Source organism: Mesoplodon bidens (genome assembly GCF_964165515.1).
Source record: "Mesoplodon bidens genome assembly, chromosome: 14".
Classification (NCBI taxonomy): Eukaryota; Metazoa; Chordata; class Mammalia; order Artiodactyla; family Ziphiidae; genus Mesoplodon; species Mesoplodon bidens.
In genome coordinates, this window is record NC_138170.1 from 37,607,988 (window position 1) to 37,629,178 (window position 21,191).

General features: G+C 38.7%; 1 protein-coding gene across 1 annotated transcript in view; it reads left to right on the forward strand.

Moving 5' to 3' along the window:
- The first annotated feature begins 4,594 nt into the window (after positions 1-4,594).
- XPO1 (exportin 1) overlaps positions 4,595-21,191 on the forward strand; it is a 42,311-nt gene continuing 25,714 nt past the window's right edge. Inside the window, exons 1-4 of the mRNA XM_081253584.1 lie at positions 4,595-5,365; positions 8,740-8,871; positions 14,130-14,231; positions 17,759-17,831. Of these exons, the coding sequence (XP_081109710.1) occupies positions 8,746-8,871; positions 14,130-14,231; positions 17,759-17,831 (301 nt within the window). The 5' untranslated portion in view covers positions 4,595-5,365; positions 8,740-8,745. The remainder of the gene's footprint in view (positions 5,366-8,739; positions 8,872-14,129; positions 14,232-17,758; positions 17,832-21,191) is intronic.

A 21,191-nucleotide genomic window follows, 5' to 3' on the forward strand; every position in this document is an offset into this window, starting at 1 on the left:
GTAGATATTTTTGTCAGATTTGCACCCTCTCAAATCCTAGCACTTAGATCTGTGACCAACAATTACTGGACTCTCAATAAAATATTTGTTGAATGAATGGATCAGCATCACCTCTTCATCTCCTTTATTTTACTTCCTGTTCTGATTCTAATTGCCTAATAGTTAATGGTATGTTATATGTGAAAGAAATGGCATCTTTCCAACCCACATCTTTCCAAAGAAAAGGCATCTTACCTTCCCTGTTTCTTTGTTTATTTATTTGTTTTTACTTCTTATTTATGCAGACCCCAAACACCAGCTCATTACTTTATTTTTGGCTTAGAAATACTTCAACAAAAACAACTCTGTGGCTTCCCTTGTCTTGCCTGAGAATGATCCTAGTGAAATGATACTTCATATCTCACTTCTATATGAGAGTCTGGGACCCATTGTTGAAAAGTACCTTATAGAACTGTATAAATTTCTCAGACTGTCAAACTATAACTCCTGGACTTAGCAGCCTTCTCAGATGCTTTTTTGCTATGTTCCCCAAAAGGCAGCAGCTCACTTTCAGACAATTGCTAATTCTGCTTCTGAATGATTTGAGGTGTCACAGACTCCATATAGATTATTCACTGAGGTCTCAGACACATAGGGAGTTTAGCTCCACAGAATATTCATAATTTCCATAAATATTCTCAACACTGTAAATTGGGTTTGATAGGAATAGGGTTGCAAACTGGACTATGCCCCCAGGGCAATTTTTTCTTGAAAAGAGTATCTCTTCTCTCCCACCTCCATGCTTCACCACCATACACAATTGTACTATTGTCCAAGTTACACTAGTGATGTTTTTGAAATCCAAGGATGTGATGTGATGTGATGTACTGTTTTATGAAGTATTCTTAAAATCAAATAGAGAAACAATTTCCTTATAAGATATTTACAAAGAAATATTTCTCCCAGTGCTTCCTTTCAGGTCTTGCAAAGTCACAAACGTGCCCTAAAGATTCATTGGAAGAAAAATCCCATGGAATTGTGAATTTGTGCCCCATACATGAATACACCCAGTGAGTCAGATTCATGGTATTTTCAGCCTAAGTGCCCGTTTCTTATGACTGGTAGGAAGAAGTGCGTATTGGAAGGTCATTGTTATATCTCTGAGGTCAAAGTGATATCAATTTTCTCAAAAAGAGTGAAATGACCAATTCCATTATTAAGATAATATAATTAATTCATACCTTACTTCAAATATTTTTTACTACATTATATGGGTATTTAATCTTATAATTTGTGTATTCCTTGAAGAGCTCACAGTCAGTAGAGACTGTCTTCAGAGGCAAAAGACCAAATTAAGTTGCAAAGATTTGACTCTGGTGTGACCTTAATAGCAAATATCTATGGTTTGATAGGGAATAAACAGGTACTGTTCATATGTTGTGGTGGGTGTGAAAATTGACACAATCATTTTAGGGGACAATTGGGCAGTTCCTATCACAATAACAAATATACATGGCCTTTGACACAGTAGTTCCACTTTTAGGATATGAACCTAGAGATATATTCACATTTGTGCCCAAAGATAAATGTACAGGGATATTCACTGAAGCATTATTTTTAAGAGAGAAAACCAGAAATAGCCTAACTGTCCTCAATAGGGGACTGGATGAGTAATTTATAGTACTGAGAAGATGGGGAAGACAATGGAGCTGCCAATAAAGATGAAGTGGATTTATACATTCTGACCTGTTAAGTAAAAAACAAGCCACCAAATAATATGTATAGTATGTCATATATGCTGAACAAAACATAAAGCGAGTATATTTGTAAATGCATAGAAGATATCTCAAAACATACATATCACACCCTTAATGATGATTATCCCAGAGCAGAAAAAAGAACTGGGGGCTGGGGGGGAGGACATACGAAGAGGACTTTTATTTTTTACCATAGATACTTCATTCTCTATTGTTTGAGTTGTTAATCATGATCATGTATTACTTTTTAAATTAAAAAAAATTTTAATAGAAATAAGTAACAAGTAGTAAAAAGGAATTTATGAGTTTCTGTTTCTCTTTTTTCTGATGAATGTTGTTTTGTGAGACAATGTGAACCAGTAAAAAGAACACAAACATGGGTTCTAAGTTGACTGAGCTCCTGTGGGGTGGTGTGTACCTGTGTGTATGTGTAAGTATGCGTGATAGAGGATGCAGGGAAGCAAGAGTGGGACCAGGAAAAGAGTAACTACCTCACAGGGTTGCTATAAGAATTCAGTGAAATACTGTACAGAAAGGTCTCTAACAGCCTGCTAGATAGCAGGCAGGCACTCAATACAGTTTACTTACATTTCCTTTTTCATATCCCACTCCAAGGTTTGAAGTCTGTTTGACTCCAACAAATGAAGGCAATGAGAAAAGGATTAGAAATATGTCAAACCTGTGTTCTGAATTTGATTCTGAAAATACAGTGATCAAACCTAATTATCTGCTCCTGTCACTTCTTTTTGCACTTTTTGGCTAACTCTAGGCAAAAACAATGGGCTAAATATTTACATCTGATTCACTATGGTCTGACAGATAAGACCTCCTAAGGGATATGATTTAAAGATGACATGAAAAGAGCCAAAGAAGGGGTCAGCAAACTGGGACAATTCGGACTTTACAATCCACAAAGTGCTTTATGAGTCTCACTGCTCCTTCACATCTGCTTCACCCTTACATGGATGAGACAGGCATGGGTGATATCAGCCTCATTAATGGGTGAGAAGGAAACTGAGGCTCAAAGAAGTGAAATGACTTGCCCAAGGTCACATTCTGAGCAGAGCCAGGTCTTATGCCCAGTTTGTATTCCTATTATTCTGCCATCTAAAAAAACCAGTGGCCTGTTCCAAGAGCTGAAAATGCGGAGGGAAAAACTTTTTAAAAAACAGGACAGGGGCTTCCCTGGTGGCGCAGTGGTTGAGAGTCCGCCTGCTGATGCAGGGGACACGGGTTCGTGCCCCGGTCCGGGAAGATCCCACATGCCGCGGAACGGCTGGGCCCGTGAGCCATGGCCGCTGAGCCTGCGCGTCCGGAGCCTGTGTTCCGCAGCAGGAGAGGCCACGGCAGTGAGAGGCCCGCGTACCGCAAAACAAACAAACAAACAAACAGGACAGTCCCACTTTTCCGGTAATAGAATGTAAGTATTCCAAATGATCAGTGTATATATCATATGTATTATATATTTTGGTTTGATATTGTTCGGTTAGGCAATGAATAATAATCTTAGATCTGAAAGTAATCCAATATCATTTTGGTAAATCTATTGGAGGGTGAGGGAGTTATGCTTTGGTGTAAGCCTTTGTCCACTGCGAGTGAGGATTTGCTGAAGAAAAGTGTGTTGATTTAATAAATAATTTATCAACCTCTTGGTGGCACAATGGGCCTACTAAACTTTGGTGGGCTGCTTGGTGTTTCTTCAGCAAAGAACAATCGGTAAAGCTTACTTGGAGGTACACTTGGGGACAAGAGAGGCAACCATATGAAGGGACAAATGCGTGCGACTTTCAAAGAAAATACTATTTGGTGATGATGAAGTATGCGAAGGGCCGCTATGCCGAAAGGAAAAACCGAGGGTAGGGGAAGATCAAGGGCAGTTGGCATGTAAGCTCACCCAGAAAAAAGAGACTACGTTAAACCAATTACAGGGATTACAGCGTCTTAATTTTTAGGAAGGATCGGTTGTTAAAGAAGCCAAATTCCAGCCTAGGGAGAAACCGAGTTACAATTTGAAGGAGACTTGCCCAAGAACTAGCTAAGTATCTTTCCCATGTCTCCGAGAAAACCACGAGGCGCCAAGAGTGCGCGCCCCACACCTCACCCCAACCTCTGAACATCTTGGCCCCAAACCCAGGCCTTTAAAATGGATTAGAGAGGTCCGGGGCCTACAATTAGTTGGCCTCCGTTGTGTTCTTTTCGCTCCTTTTTTCCACCCCACCCTTCCCCGATTAAAAAAACAATTCGCTGTGCCCTCCCTTTTAGTAGCGCAGCCCCCATCAGAGGGGCGGGTCCCGATCCCGGCAGGCTCAGGCCCCGCAGGTTGGCGGGAGCCGGCGGGGGCGGGCCAGCGCGGGTCCGGTAGAAGCCGAGCGAAAGCGGGCTACCGCGCGCCGCGCTCAAACTCGCGCCACCACCAGCTCACGAGCTGCGCCCCACCCTCTCCGTCACCAAAGGCGCCCAGCCAATGAGCGGGCCGGAAAGGCCGGGCCTGCGGGCTAAGCACTGGGAGGGGGAGCGGAGGGAGGGGGCGGGAAGTCGAGGGCGGGCTACGTTTGATTGACAGCTCTCTCGAACCAATCCTCCGCGCAGCTTCTCTTCGCTCTCCTCTCTGCAGGGCTCAGCTCTTCGTCCCACCTCCTCCTCCTCCACCCTCCTCCTAGCTCCTTTGCGACCCGCCCCTCTTCCCCTCCCCCACTCTGCGGGCAAATCGCTGCTGGAAAGAGGCGGGGGACGAAGCGGCGGGCTTGTGTGGAGCCTTGAGGTGGCATTGACGGGCCATCTGGCCAATAGGAGGTAGGCTGATGGCGCGTCTGTGGCTGGAACCGGCCAATGGGCGGGCGGGCTGGGGGCGGAGGCCCAGGTTCCAAACGCTCCGCGGCGCCATGGGCTGAAAACTCAACCGAGATGGAATCTCCCAGTCTGAACCGGTTTCAACCGGTTCCGAGTTTGAGGCACTAGGAGGAGGGGGAGAAGCGGCTGCAGCGGCCGCGGCAGGAGCAGCGGGAGCTACAGCATCAGCAAGAGCAACAGTAGCTACAGCCCCGGCGGCGGTGCCTGTTCCAGTCTTTGCTGCTGCAGTCCGTGCAACCACCCAGAGGGGGAGGGGGGAACCACCAGTCGCTGAGGAGCAGGAGAAGGGGGGAAAGTTTAGGCGAGCCTGGGTGGGGGGGGCCCAGCGCCGGAGCCGCGTGAGAGAGGGAGCCGTATTTTGGTAGGGGGGAGTCGGACTGCAACTGGCAGCAGAGCGTCCCCCGGCCGTGTGGACTCTACAGCCCCTACTCCTGCCGCTCCTGCTGCCGCCTGTAGCTGGAGGGTCTCCCTGGGGCAGAATCTTTGGGACTTGACCCCGTTCCCCTCCCCCTTCCCTCACTCCCTAGCCAGGCGGGAGCATTTATTCCACAGATTAATTCCCCTTTTTTTGGGGGGGCGGGTGTGTGTATCGGGGGGAGGTGTCCCTGAAATAGTAAATATTGTTGAGCTTTTTTTGCCCTTATCTTCGTTTTTTTAATTTCCTTTTTTAAGGTGGGAAAACTGTGAAACCCACCTTGATTTCCTCCCCTCTCCCCCCCCATCCTCCCTCGCCCTAATCCCCCGACAAGGAAGGAAGAAGCAGTTGGTTCAATCTCTGGGTAAGTCGACTGTGTCTTCGGGGTCGAGGGTCGGGCGGCCGGGCGGGAGAAGGCTGGCGTGGGGCGCGGCGGCGGCCGCGGGAGGCGAACCGGGGAGGCGGCGGCGGGCCCACAGCAGAGCCTGCGATTGAATGGAGCCGCTTCTGCCGCTGGGGGATGGAGGCGGGGAGGCTGCCGCGGGAGGGGAGCGCTTGCTGGGTCATTCGCGTGTGCGGGTAGCGGTGGAGGAAGGCAAGGAACGTGGTAGGGAAGTGGGGCCCGGCGCGGGGGTGGAAGGGCTTCCCCAGCCCCTTGGGTTGGGGAGAAGTTGGGGTGATTTCAGCAACATTTCTGTAAATTATTAGGAGTGGAAGTTTCCAGAAATATTTAGTGCAGCAGCATTGAAACGTCCGCCTGCATCACGTGGCCCCTCGGTGGAGAGCTTGGGATCGCGGGAGGGAGGGGCTCTTAAGTCCTTGCTCCTCCTGCAGGGAAACTCAGAATCTCTTGTTTTTTACAGAGTAGAATTAGAAGTAGGAAAGGTTAGTTGATTTTTCAGGGAAGTGTAGATGAGGTTCCGTGCTGTAGTTTGTTTGGGGGGACTTGGGTGTGTAAAGTGATCGACTCATTTACTGCTGGCATTGTACAGTGGATAATACCCTGATTCTCTTTCATTCCCGTGTCTGAGTTTGGGTTGGGTGGGAGGAAGTGGTGTACTGGGGGAAGCATGAGAGATTTGCCCAGCCCGGACCTCCTCTGACCACGCAGAGGCCATGCTGCATAGAGAATGGGGCGGTGAACTTCAGGCGCCTGGTCTAAATGCCTTCTCCGAGTATGGGCGGGGTGAGTGCGTGCTCCAGTATGCTATAGTTAGAAGTGCTGCACATCGGTTCGGGTGGGAAGAGAGGGGAGGGCGGGCCTTAGTAAGGTGTGTTTCTACTGAATGAAGCAGGCAGTTGCCCACACAATCTAAAGTAGCAGTCTTTCTCCTTGCAGCGACTTGTTTTTTGACCTACTATGTAGTTATCATTAAGCAACGGTTATGATTTTCTTGTTTTTGGATGGGAGCTGGCAGTGTGTAGTTGCCTGCCTATTCAGTTTGAAGTGGCAGTGAAGGTATTTTGGTAGTCACTTGTAGAGTCACCACGTGGCTGGATAATACCTTATATTTGCTATACAATGAGTGGAATTTAGGATTGAGTGTCCCAAGGAGAAGGAAAAGCTTTTGTGGTTTTTTTCACCTCTCCCGCTATGGCTGTTTGCTGTCTGCCTGATTGTGTATCTTAAGCGCGTGGGACACTGCTGTTAGTGGAAAGAATGTTTTGGAAGCTGTTTGATTTGGGAGACTAAATGTGCTTGGCATTGACTAGAAAGCCGCCATTTCTGTACTACGTACGGTTCGAGAATAGGTAGGTCATTTCGAAGATAGCCGCTAGTTTTAAGGGTGGCATACCCTGCTGTATTTAACACAAGCTTCTATTCTAAACCTGATTTTTTTCACAGGAATTTGTCTCATTTTTGTAAGGACAATGTGCTTGAAAACGAAACTTTTTAGAGTCACTTTAATCTTTCTCGTTTTGGCTATTAAATTATGATAGGACGAAATAGGATAAAAGTTCGTTCAATTTTTAACCCCCCCCCCAATCGAAAACATTTGATATATAGATCTTGGTTCTTTGTGGACATTGCTTTTCAGCCTCAATTTTAAAGATTGTTCTGATCCTTTGAAATTGTATGGCACTTGAATGGGGTAAATTTACACTTCCATTTATGAAGTATATTTTCTTTTTCATATTAGTATTTAGATCAAAGATTGTGTATGTCAGGTATTTTGCATTGAAAATACATTTAATAACTGCTGTAGAAATTTTTGAAATCTCGCCAGTTTATACTGTCAACAGTGGATGGAAAGACATAAGAGGAATAAAAATCCTCGAACTCATAATTTCTCAGTTTTTACATTATATCTAACCTAACTGATCCTTTAGACTTTTACTTTGTTGTAACTGATATTATCGTTAAATAAAACATTTGACTTGAAATTGAAATTGCTGCCATTGTTAACGTTTTTTAGCTGTTATAAAATAGACAAGAAATAACGCGTTTTTCCTAACAAGCTGCTTTGTCCAGACATAATGTAATCAAATTAGCCACCCATTTCCTGATCTTGGAAGGTTAAGAGAGGGAGAAGTAGAGATGACCATCTGACCTTGTTGGGTCTAAGTACAGTAAACCAGGGGTACTTAACTCAAGGTTTCATGCATGGCTTTCATGGTGTCCTGAATCGTCTGTAATTGTATACAAAGTTTTGAATTTTTTAAATTTGGCGACAGCTATCCTGTTCCTCTGATTGTGAGGCATCTCAACCCAAAAAAGTTTGAGGAGTGCTGATTTAGCCAGTCAGACTTAAGTGGCACTGGCTTTGAAGAAAAAGCAAAAGGAAAGATTTTTATAAGGCTGGACAACAAGAATGTGCATGTGTGCCAGCATCTTGGAGTAGAATCCTCTTAAAGGGGTACCATTGCATATGAACCAGTAGGTTTTAAGCCAGTACATTACTTGAGGTGAAGAAGCTCATTTTTCTGTTATGGTAGAATTTGGTCTTACTTAGAAAATAGCAAGATTTTACAGCTTTTTGTTTTGCCAGTCAGTACCTGGAAATTAAAAAAAATCTTGTTTGTCATATTACCATAGTTTTTTTTTTTCTAGACCATATATTCAAGGAGTTTGTACGCTTGTAATTTAAATCTCCAAATTCATTCAGGGATGAAAGAAACAAATATAAATGGTTTAATTGAGTGCAAAAGCTTAAATTCTGTAGAGGTTAAGGATACCAGATTTGTTAGACTTGTTAGCTAATCATTGCTATATATAGGAAAACTTTTATACCACATTTAATTTTTTGCGTCTTCAATATATCTTAAAAATTAAGTTAACGTGAAATGAGGGAAAGTGAACTTTTACTGAACTAGAAGACCCTACTTGGAGCGGGGGGCGGGGATCCATTTGTATCCATATGTATCCATATGTATCATCTGTATTTAAAATTTTCGAGATCAAGATTTTAAATCGTATCAGGTTTTAGGGCCATAAATTCTTTAATAATCATTTTTAAAATGGGTTAGGGTAACTTTATATACATGTTAGTAGAAAGAACAGTATGATTTTTCTGGGGTGTAAAAATAAAGTGGACCCTAATGATTAATGCAGTTGTGGAGTACCTAAGTAACTTAAGCGTTTATTTGCATTTACTATCTCAGTTGTTTAGGTAAAATCTCTGAAATACAAAGTAAAATATTTGTAAGAACATGGTTGAAGTAAAATAACTTGAGTAGAAACTTTTTGACAATATCAAAACTTCATAGGCGCCTTAAATTCTTTTTCTTTATTTTCAGTAATCTATGCCAGCAATTATGACAATGTTAGCAGACCATGCAGCTCGCCAGCTGCTTGATTTCAGCCAAAAACTGGATATCAACCTTTTAGACAACGTGGTGAATTGCTTATACCACGGAGAAGGAGCCCAGGTAAAGTAGCTGATCAAAACATTATTGCAGAGTAATAAAGTTGTTGAGTTTAGAATAAAATTTTAAATTACCACCTTTTAAAAAATATCCCATAGTTTGTATTAAATTGGAATTATATATTAATTCTGATAGGTGGTCTGGAGAAAGAAATTGCATTTCATTTTGAAATGGTTTAGAGTGGGATGTTTTGGAATATTATTATTATACTTGTTCTGTTCTTCAGCAACTTGTACCCCATTTAATAAAAGATACAGCCCAATGTATTAAATGTTTTGTAGATATTAAAGGTTGTATGTCCCTTATATATTTAATGTATTTGGAGTTAATATGAGTCTCCTGTTTTTGAAACATTTAAATTGCAGAAGTACTTCACAGATAAAACTTGTTTTAAATATCCCACAATACCAGGTATCTTTACATTGTTTGAATTTTAGCACTTGTAAAAGTGATACTGTATTTAAAATAGGAAATTATCGTACACTTAATCTATGTTTTGATCAGTTTAAGGTTTGGGTTTTTTAAAAAAAAAGGAATGTTTGTAAATTTAAAATTTTTTTTATGATTCAAGAAACTGGACAATCTTGAATCTGCACCCTGCGGACCTAATAAAGATTTAAACGAGTAAAAGTTTCTGTTCCTGGATTTAAAAAATCTTATAAGGTGACGTGACAGATATCTTACTAGTAAAATTTTGTTGCCAAAAAGTGCATTTCTGGAAGATAATGTATCGTCAAGCTATTAATTTATATTTGCATAGTTAAACCCTGGCTGCTTTCATACTCTTTAGAAACCTCTGAAAGGTGGATATAGTAATATCTTTCATAGATAGTCCAAAAAACATGATGTATAAATATTAGCAAGTGCATAAGTATTTCTATTCCCTTCTGAAATCTAACATTGGTTTCACTATAATAAAGAAAAATTTAAAGGGAAAAAGGGCCATGAAAGTTGTATGAGTGGAAAAAATTACAGTGATTTTGTAAGCTTGTTAGTGCAGTTTTATACTCCTAGGCACTTCGATCAGTGTTCTTGTCTCTAAAAGCATTCCTGAAAAAGTATCCGTATTTACTACACATACCATACATTCAACATGGAGCTTTAAGCTCCATTTCATCCCAGCATGGATGTATGGAAAGCAGCTGCTTTTGGAAGAAAGTATGACAGTAAGGTTGAAATGCATGAAGTAAGGTTGGGCTCAACTTTGACTATATTAGAAGCATAAGTCTATAAGCCATTAGGAAGATTGGCATTTAATTTTATCACATCATTAAGCTGCCACTGCTCTTTAGTCTTCGTTCTTTTTTAACCTGGTTCACAGCATCTAAAAGTATGATGACTAAATAGACCGGTGTTCTAGGCTTATAACAGAAGTAATTATGAAGACTATGTTGTAATACTGCTTTAGTAATGTTTCACAGTGTCGAGATTTAATGATTTTAAATCTGACTTTTGAATAAAGACTAGATTTAGAAAAGTGTTTACGGATATTTTCCATTTATGAAGACAAAATTAACTTTCCCAAAAGTAAGAATTTTATGTCTGGTTAGATTTCTCATGGGACAAGTCAGTTGCATAAAGAATAATCAGTAAGTTGGTATTTGTTATAGATAAGGGAACAGGCTTAGAGCTTAAAGGCAGTTAAGAACCCCTTTCTGAAAGTGATATCTTTAAACTTCCTTGTTCAATTTTTTATATACCACTTCTTGGGGGTTTTATTTTGAATAAAAAGTTGAAGGTTGCAGTGGAAAACATGTTTTTGTTTGTTTGTTTGTTTGTTTGTTTGTTTTGCGGTACGTGGACCTCTCACTGTTGTGGCCTCTCCCGTTACGGAGCACAGGCTCCGGACGCGCAGGCTCAGCGGCCATGGCTCACGGGCCCAGCCGCTCCGCAGCATGTGGGATCTTCCCGAACCGGGGCACGAACCCGTGTCCCCTGCATCAGCAGGCGGACTCTCAACCACCAGGGAAGCCCGGAAAACATGTTTTTAGTGTTAGATGTCTTAAATTTATTCCAGTAAGTTTTCTAGTCATTCCTCTAGAGTCTCATCTACAAAGTGTTACCTACCTTGCAAGAGACTGGAGGATTAGTGATGAGGTTTTGTAAAGCACCTGTTAGCGGTGACTGCTATTTAGGAGCCATTCTGTTTAAAGGGGACTTTGAAAGTATAATGAAGAAGATTTCACATATGTGATATAAACTCATTGTTTTAAAATATGGTTTGGTAGAGAGTTTTTGTTTGGTTTTGGTCTGTCATAAAATATGTACTTAAAATAGCAAGTAGAAATTATGCTAATTAAGCTTTCAAACTCACCTCTATGTAGCCTAACTTTTTTGAAAAGGATTAGGTAACTTTGGAGAGGAAGGAATTATTAGAAGGGTGGCCTTTAATCTGTAGATAGAACTTTTGCCTAGATGGGTAGTATAGTAGAATAATTAGCACTGTAATATTAGGGCTACCTTCTGTTATAAACATTTTCCTATTTTTAGCCAAGTAGGACGCCAGGGAAACAAAAATGTTGGAGTTGGGTGTTTTCTCCGGTACTGTGTTAAGTGTCTTGAACTCTTTATCTATTGCTTAGCAACTAAAATACTTTCACCATTCAGTTAGTAACACAGGGAGATGCCAGATTTTCTCTCTCTTCGGTTTCCCTTTGTGCCTTTTTAACCCCTCCTGGGGTTTTAAGTTAATAAAGGAATATTTTTTTTTTAAAGAAAGGATATATTATGTAAGGACAGTGGGATTAAGACAAATTTTTAAAAGGATGTAAATACTAGCAATAACTTTAGAGAGTAAAATTACAACAAAAAGGATGACTGAAAAGGAAGGAACGTGATTTATGGGGAGATTGAAATGAATGGCAATAGTGTGGGAACTATTCATTTATGTGTAGAATGCTCATCACTTAAAAAAATCTGATAAAGTTGTATCTTGACCAAATAACTTTTACTAGGCATGGATCTTTGATGTACCTTATCCTCTTACTATTTGTTACTATTTTATATGCAAGTCTCTATCTAGTTAGATATTCTCAGGAAGAGAATCAAAACACTGCTAAAATGGGCTTTGGCTGTAAATAATTCACATCACCATTCTTTCTACCTTTTGTTGGTTGGTTATTATATGATACAACCCTTTAAAGAAATCAAATAAATAATGTATAGTTGTATTTCAAGACTTCACACACTTGCTCTAATCCCAGACCCTTAGGGTGGAACCCAGGCACCTTATTTTTCTTTCAAGTTCCAAAGTGTTTCTGGTCTTATTGTCAGGATACAGAACCATTACCTAATTTAGTGGGTGTGTATTTGTCAACGTTTTAAACAATAAGCAGTGTATAAAAGCCACAAGAGGGGCTTCCCTGGTGGCTCAGTGGTTGAGAGTCCGCCTGCGGATTCAGGGGACATGGGTTCGTGCCCCGGTCCGGGAGGATCCCACATGCCGTGGAGCAGCTAAGCCCGTGAGCCATGGCTGCTGAGCCTGCGCGTCCGGAGCCTGTGCTCCACAATGGGAGAGGCCACAACAGTGAGAGGCCCGCGTACCGCAAAAAAAAAGCCACAAGAGAAAAATGATTTTTTTTTGTAAATTGGAATAAAACACAACTTAAAGATTATGAGGTATCTGTGTCAGAGATGGTTTAAATAAGAATGCTTTCCCCCCCCCTTTTGATGCTTCCTTGTTTATAACCCATAGAATCAAACCCTTGATCAAGTAAATGATCTAACAGAAGGATAATTGCCAAATTTTAAAACCATAAAACTTTACTCTTTGGTTACAACATGTGATAGAAATAGGTAAAAGTTAATTAGGGAGGATCCAGTTGAGCTACAAAACAGCCTTTAAAGGTGAAAAAGATTAAGCGGTTGCTTCCTGAAAAAAATTAATAGACTTATCAGCCTTTGGTAAAATGTAGTGTTCATATCGTATGAAAAACTAAAAGTTAAAATGAAGAAACTAGATAATGTCAGCATGGCTAGATCTTTAAAACTGTCAATTGTCAATCATATCTCAGTGAAGCCGAGGGAAAGAAACTATGTCAAATGGAAAGAGCAAACTGCAGAAGGATTTCTACAATATACTATTTATATAAAATTTAGTAACCACACAACTATATTTATGAAATTCATACACATGCTGTGAAAATACAGACAGGAAAAGACACCAAAGTCATGAAAGTGATTATCTCTAAAGAAGGAACAAAGGAAGGAAATGGTGCTGAAGAAAGGTACAAAGTTCCATAAGTTTTAGATCTTATGTTTAAAAGAAAAACAGACAAGTGCAGCAAAATCTTAACATTTGTTAATTCTAGATGATGGTTTCATAGGTTTAAATATTCTGGGTTTGCATTTTAGAAATACAAAAGCAAAAAAAGAAAAATTTCAAAATAAGCTAGGATTTAATATGTGAAATTAAAGGATTTTCAGAGACAGGTGTGTTTACAATAAATTGAAAATACTGCTATAAAAGGGTCTTAATGTTTTATGTGTATCAACAGGTATTAGAGAGTTGTAGACTTACTTAGACCTAGTTTTTATCTGTCTCCCCTGAAATATAATTTTATAGATAAAGTTTGTTAAAGATATCTTGGTGACTCTTGTAAACCAGAGTATACCATTACATAACATATCTAAGTAGATGTGAATTTTTATGTGTTGCTTTTGGTTGATGGTGTGCTGAGAACCCCTTTATTTCGGAGTAGATGATTGAATTTAAGTTCAGTTTTGAGAATACCAGATAAAGCAGATTAGGGGAAAAAAAACTTTTCTGTTTCAAAAGAATGTACCCATTCTTTTTTTTTAATAATTTTTTTAATTGTTAATTTATTTTTGGCTGCGTTGGGTCTTCGTTGCTGCGCGCGGGCTTTCTCTAGTTGCGGTGCATGTGCTTCTCATTGCAGTGGCTTCTTTTGTTGTGGAGCACGGGCTCTAGGCACATGGGCTTCAGTAGTTGTGGTGCGCAGGCTCAGTAGTTGTGGCGCACGGGCTTAGCTGGTCTGCGACATGTGGGATCTTCCCGGACCAGGGTTCGAACCTGTGTCCCCTGCATTGGCAGGCGGATTCTTAACCACTGTGCCACCAGGGAAGCCCTGTACCCATTCTTAATTGAAGTTTATAATGGACACATTTTTATTTCTATAAGGATTAGTTTCTTAAGTATTTCTGAAAGTTGATAGAATCAGTGTCTTATTAGGATTTGTGCCTTGCTCAATACCATTAGAAAGAACAAGTTAGCTTAAAATTCTTTTTGTATACTATTTTAGCAAAGAATGGCTCAAGAAGTACTGACACATTTAAAGGAGCATCCTGATGCATGGACAAGAGTCGACACAATTTTGGAGTTTTCACAGAATATGAACACGAAAGTAAGCAAGTGGTGGTTTTTTAAATCCATTATTTCTTCTTTTCTTCCAGTCATAAACTTTGAGGAAGGTATCTCATTTTTAGTATTAGCATTTGTTATCTCAAATCATTTAATAATGTTAACTTATTTCAAAATTTAGTCTTAAACATAGAATTAATTCTTGCAAATAGTCCTAAGAATTATAAATGAAGTTTTGAAATTGGGACTAGTATGCAAGGTGGCTTTTTTTTGTTGTTGTTTGGGGGGTTTTTTTGGTTTGTTTTTTGTTTTTTCTTTTTAGAATATGTGTACAGATCTCAGCATAAATTCTGAATGTTATTCAGAGATGAAACATAACATCAGAGGAATTATTTTGGGCAAGTAATCAATATAACACAGGCTAGGCACCTCCAAAACCAAGTTGTGTGGGCAGTGTAAAACCCTACTCTATGGTACCAATGCTTTTAATGGGACAGCACTCAGTTTTTATTTGCAATTGAAAATGTTATCATTTGGGTCCTTTTTTCTTAAGTTTGAACAGAAGGGTTGATCAAAATGTGTTTTGACTGTTTAGGCTTGATGATTCACACTTCTCTTTAAACTGCCTTAAAGTAGTAAAATACCATGCATGGCATTCTGTTTAAATACACACAAGGTTTCCACTTGGTATACATTGTGTTAAAACAGAAAGTAGCCATGTTCACCTCTGTTTCTGAAATCAGACTGTGGTAATTAACAGTTTTAAAATATTAACTAGTTTTGACATCTTATAAATTTTAGGGCAAAAATACAGTCCAGAACTTCCTCAAAGTGCTAACCTTAAGTAACATAACAGTGTTTGCCTGTTTGCTTGCCTGGTAAATTTTGCTTTTTATACTGACAGACATTACTAATGTTTAAGTTGATTTATCAACAGTATTTTTAAAAACTCAAATTTGTCTTGTGAAAAATGAGATGATTAGAGGAACAGAAAGAAAGCAACAGGTAAAGAATTCTTCCATTTACATAAATTACAAATGATTTGGTGCTAAATTTATGCACTATGACATTTGGCTTTTATGCAATCATTTTTTTTTCTTTAAAGATGTTAACACTACCTGATATTAATCATAATGTTCCATTATGTTGATTGCTTGTAATAGGAAGAAAAGGGGTGTCTTCCTGTGCAACTGACACAGCTAGGCTTTGACGGCAGGCCTCCACAAGGTCTACCCTTTTGATTCCCTTTAACTGAATTCTGTTCATCAATTGTTTTTGTTTCATGGGCGGTGGGAGGGGAAAGGGGAATTCAATGCATAAAATAAGTATTTCTAAGGGCTCAGTAGAAATTTCTACCATAGGGATCATTTCATGCATTTATTTTTTTCATTTAGTCTTTGCTGTTCTCTGTCCCTCATCTTCATAACTCAGCAGTGGATTTCTCAAGTCCTGAGGTGTAAAGCAGAAACTTAATACTTCAGAATGATGTTTGGATTATTTATGTATATCTCCAAAGTAGTTATTTATCATTGGCCCTCAGATTTGGCTATCACTTCAGATTTTTTAATCAAAATACTCCTTTTCAAAGAAATGTGAATTCTCATCATGTGTAGAGTCTTAATGTCTAGGAGAGATTGGGTTTTAGGGTACTGTGTTGGTGATCTGTGTATTCCTTTGAACTAATTAGTGAAAAGCTTTTATTGGGCTTCCTGCCTCAGACCTGTTTGCAGAAAGATGAAAAGATGAATTGTATCTTCAGCAAGCTTGTGCTACTTTTTTACAGTTGGAGAAAGGACTAGAGGTTAGTAAATAGGTAATCCAGGTAACAGTATCAGATATAAAGGCAGAAGTAAATAAATGCAACAATGAAGGGGGGGATATCCTGCAATTAAAAAGGGTACGCTGAAAATACATTGGCTAAATATGGTTAAGTTATCATTAAGATTAGTACTTCTTAACTGGTGTATTTATGGTGGGTTTTGTGTCTTAGTTTCTTAAAGATCTTTGTAATTGGTTGAGAATTAGCAAGAGGGTATATATTCCATGTAGTAAGAAGTGCATTTGTTTTGACTTAGTAAAACTTTTGACACTCTGATTTCATGCCTTTAAAATTAATTTAAAGCAAGTTTAGGGTAGTATGTTTTTAAAAGTTAATTTAGAATTTTAGTCAATGAGAAACTTACCTTTTTTGTTTATTTACATTTGTCTGAAACTTAGATCTATAAAGAGAGGTAAATGAACAGGAAAGAAAGCTTCACCATTTACTGCTGATTATGAAACTTTAATGGCATCAAATTTATAATTTGTAATTTCAGAATTTTGCTTTGGCCTTGTTTTTATTTTTGAAGTCTTTTTAAGGAATGTTCTGCAAATGTAGGATTTGGGTTGAAATGGCAAATTTTTCCTAAAAAGTACGAAATGTTAAAAATGAAAGAAAACAGCAAAAACACTGTTTGAGCACAATGTAGTTTGGGACAGTCTATATTGTGCTTTGGATAAAGTGTGCATTCACATGATCCCTTTGGTTGAAATACTAATGCTCCTATTTTATTGTGTGATGACTAACCATTTTAAAGATGAACTCTTATTCTCAGCCAAAACTTGCAATCTGAGGTTATATGTCTATATATGAATGAGTTTACCTTTCAGGTATTATAGCTGATTCTTCCCTAATTCAACCAGTTGAAGCATACCACAACAGTTTTGACCCTTTTCTTCCTCCTGTCTATCCACACTAATTGGTCATGGTAATGATTTTGGGTAGTAACTCCTGTAGCCTTGTAAATTGTTATAAATATTCTTGACTATTTAGAGTGAGTAATCAACAGGAGGGACAAAATGGCTTGAAAGTGGTATTTGTATTTATTAACTTTCTTACATTTTTAGTTATCATTTTTATAGTTGGAAGGAATACCTGAAAGGTAGATACAGATTGCAACATTCATTTGTGTATTATTTTGACTGTGCACAAAAGTTTATCTTTAAATTAGTAGAAATAGCAACTCTAAGGGTGGGATTAAAATTTAAAATTAAACCCGTGGGCTGTCTTGCTGCTCCTTAAGTAACACACCAGTGATGTTTGTAAACACTTTCTGTAGAAAGTATCTGTGACAATACTTTAATACTTGGCCAAGAGCTTACAACTCCTAGAAGATGGTAGGAAGCTTGAGAGCATCCAAGCTGCTAAATTCTTAGGAGCCTGGTCGTGTTAAAGTACGTGAGCCTATAAGCAGTCATTTATGCTGTGAATTCGTATCTGGCTGCTACTTTTCCTTCTACAGACTAAGCCCATTTGGCTGCTAAGGGCTTTTTATTTGGTTCTTCCTCCTGGTGTGAGCATGTATAAACAGCAGGACGTTAAATAGAGTAGTAAACAATAAAGTGAGGAAAATGCATGAAAACTCAGTATATGGGCGAATAGATCCTTGTTTAATATATGTAATTAAACTTGGTAGCATAATGTTTTTGAAACTTTAGATGTAAATGTGTGAATGTCTGTCCATTTGTGAATCCTGGAAATTGCCAGTCTTACAGCAATATATTCACATGCTTCTATTCTCCAATTTTCAGTATTATGGACTACAAATTTTGGAAAATGTGATAAAAACAAGGTGGAAGATTCTTCCAAGGAACCAATGTGAAGGTAGGAAAGTGTTTTAAAGAATTGTAGATTCAGAATTTTATTATTCCTGGCATTTTTATTATCGTTGAGTATTGGACAGGAGGAATGTGTTGAATCTTTAGTAGTTTATTATGCTCTAATGGATTACTGCTTTCATCATGTTGCAAGGCAGGTTCTGTTTATATTTGGGGGCAGGGGAAGAATAAGGTTATCTTTGGGGGAAAGCAGAAACCACACTGGTCAAACTTCCTACAGTAAATATTGTGGTGAAAAATTGGTATCAACTTACAGTTAATCTAGACCATGTTTGAAATGAATGAAATTTGAATATGCGCTCTTACGTATTGTTTTAAATTCATCACACAGTAGCAAGTAATGAGTACTGTAATAAAAGGAATAACATAAATATAACAGCAAAGGAAAAAACAAGTTTTAAAAATCAAGATTTTAGCTTTTGAAATTCTGGGCATACCTTATAAGAGGTTGGCTTCTAAAATAAGGAGAGATCAAAAAATGAAGATGTGATGCCTGGTATTAATATTTTTACTTTTTCCTTTGTCACTACCTCAGTAAAAGTAGTCATGGTTTAAGAAATATGGGCAAAGTTAGTCTCTTGGAATTCTTTAATGCAGTTCCTTCCAGTTATTATCTACTTTGTTACTTGTTTAATCTCTGAAAAATAAAGAGAGAAGTCTGGATTTTAAAATGGGGTTATACTACTTTTGGTGTCGTTTTTTCCTATTATGTCCCCTTTCTTTGACAGTTGCTCTTTAAGATTTGTCTTTACCTGCTTTCTCATGTCATCTTTATGGTGGAATAGCGACCTGGATTTACTCAGTCTGACTTAAATCTTGACATCTTTCTAGCAACGTTTAGAGGTCACTGGGACAGTTTTTAACGGCAGTATCCCTTATACACCATAAACTGTGAATTAAGAATGATAGTATGGGAGGAAATAGTGCCCCCCCCCAAGAGGTTCCTGTTTCTTTAAATGTTTTTATTTTGGTTTGAAACCATTTTAGATCACATTCTGTGACTTTCTCAGAAATTAGTTAAGTACAGTTTGACTCTGGCCCAAATAGATCCTTTGTACTTCATCACTACTTTTAGGGACCTTAGGGGCAGTCCTGGTTCCTTTACTATTTTTTATACTTGTGGTTTGAACCTCAAATTTAACTTTGGGTATGGCTTACCATACCAACAAAAAAGTGTAACATTTTACTTCAGTGCCATTTTACTATAAGTCCCTCTTTAATTTCTAAACACATAGACCTCTGCTTATTACATAAGGATTGTGCTAGATGATCCTCCCAAATTATTTTCCAGGTTTAAAATTATACTAGCTTATCAGTCATGGTTGTATTTGTTACTGAAAAAACTAGAGGCTAAAGTTCTCCCTGAGGACTTGACAGTTTTTGCTTTCTGCATGAATGGGAGTGGCATGTTTTGGTTTTTATCATAAAGTCAAAAGCTTCCATATATTTCTATGTAAGTATCAAATATATACATATTCCAGGGCATATGTATATTTAATATATGCCCTGGAATATGTATATATTTAATTTTAATTTTGAAAGTCTTACCATTCTTGTTTGGCAAAAACTGGTGGAGGCAGGGTGGTGATTATACTCCCTGAGTCAAGAGAATTCTATTTTATTCATGTGTTCCTATTCTGTATTAGTGAGATACTTCATTTCTCTGCAAGCAGTACTTATTAAAAAAACATCAATTAGAATCACCTTTCCCCTTGCATTTCCCCTTAACACTAGTGATAAGATTGAGTGGGATGTAAACTTTTAAAAAACTACCTGAAGTTCCTATCACCACATGTATGGTTTTCACTGTCAGTGACGTCATTACATGGAAGGGAAAGTGTGATGTAATTTTTAGGGTCTTTCAGAGGCTCAATATTAGAAGAGCGTGTAAAATGGCTCCCAGAGAATGTTAGTGAACTCTGTCTAACTTTAGATATACAGCAGCAACTTGTGTTTTTAAGGTAATTGATCTCATTCATAAAACATTGGGAAATAAATTTATTCACTACTATATTTATAATTCTTTCCAACTTTGTCAATCCTAGGAGGCTTCTACAATCCTAAAATTTTGTATCTCGCGAAGTATACTAACATTTCTGAATGTTAATTTTCCTTCATCTTTAAGTAACTTCGATATTGGAAATAAATTAGTATACCCCCCAAAATATTGTACATTCCTTTTCTTTATAATTGTCATATCTTTTAAGCTGTTGTCTCCACTTTAGCTAGTCTTTGTCCATTTTAGTACCATTAGGCATTAAGACTATACAAATATATTCCCTACGTCAGAGTATTACAGGTAGGAAGATAAAACATGTTAAAAATGATATCATTTTTTTAAAAATATGATCATTAAATTAGGCATATATGTAATAAGTGCTAACACATGCTTAAAAGAGGGCAAAAATCAGGTTGGCTCCTTTGGACAAGCTCATTCATGAAAATGGCAGTGCTTGATGTATTTTAAAGGAAGGATAGGTTTGGTTATCAAAGCTATCAAACAGAAAGCCAAGATAAGTTGTTTTTTTTGCGGGGGGGGGGGGTGGTTCGCGGGCCTCTCACTGTTGTGGACTCTCCCGTTGCGGAGCACAGGCTCCAGACGCGCAGGCTCAGTGGCCATGGCTCACGGGCCTGGCCGCTCTGCAGCATGTGGGATCCTCCCGGACCGGGGCACAAACCCGTGTCCCCTGCGTGGGCAGGTGGACTCTCAACCACTGCGCCACCAGGGAAGCCCCCAAGATAGGTTTTGTACATTTTTTCCAATCCAGCATATATTTTATCAGCTTTCAGGTTCTTATCCATAAGCGTACGTTAATTTTCACATGTTCGTTTAGTGGAATGGTGTTTTCAATTTAGGGCATTATCTAAAGCAGTTTGCCAGGAAAATACCTGACAGTTCCGGACTGAGTTAGATGTCTCTTGCTCTGTGTTCCCTTAGTGTGTCCTGTACCAGCGGATCACAAATGAGTAAAATTTTAATGAACAAAAGACAGATAATAGCCAAGTAAGGACATGTTAAAAAACATTTAATTAAAAGGTATTTTAATAAAAACAGAGCAAGGGAGATATAACCTTCATAATCATTTTAATGAATTTAGATTTATGCAATACAAAGTTAACAACATTGCTCTGATTTTTATCATTTTGCTTTAGCTCAGAAAAATGTTTCCTTTGGTCACCCCCATCCCCACCCACAATTACCTTTATCCCACTTAGCTATCACTGTTTTTCTCACTCTTTATCTTATCCTCCCAAATATAAGCTTAATGGTATCAGGGGTCAGAGAATGTCTTTATTGCATTCTTACTGCTTGGTATATAGGTGTTCAGTATATAATTATTCAATT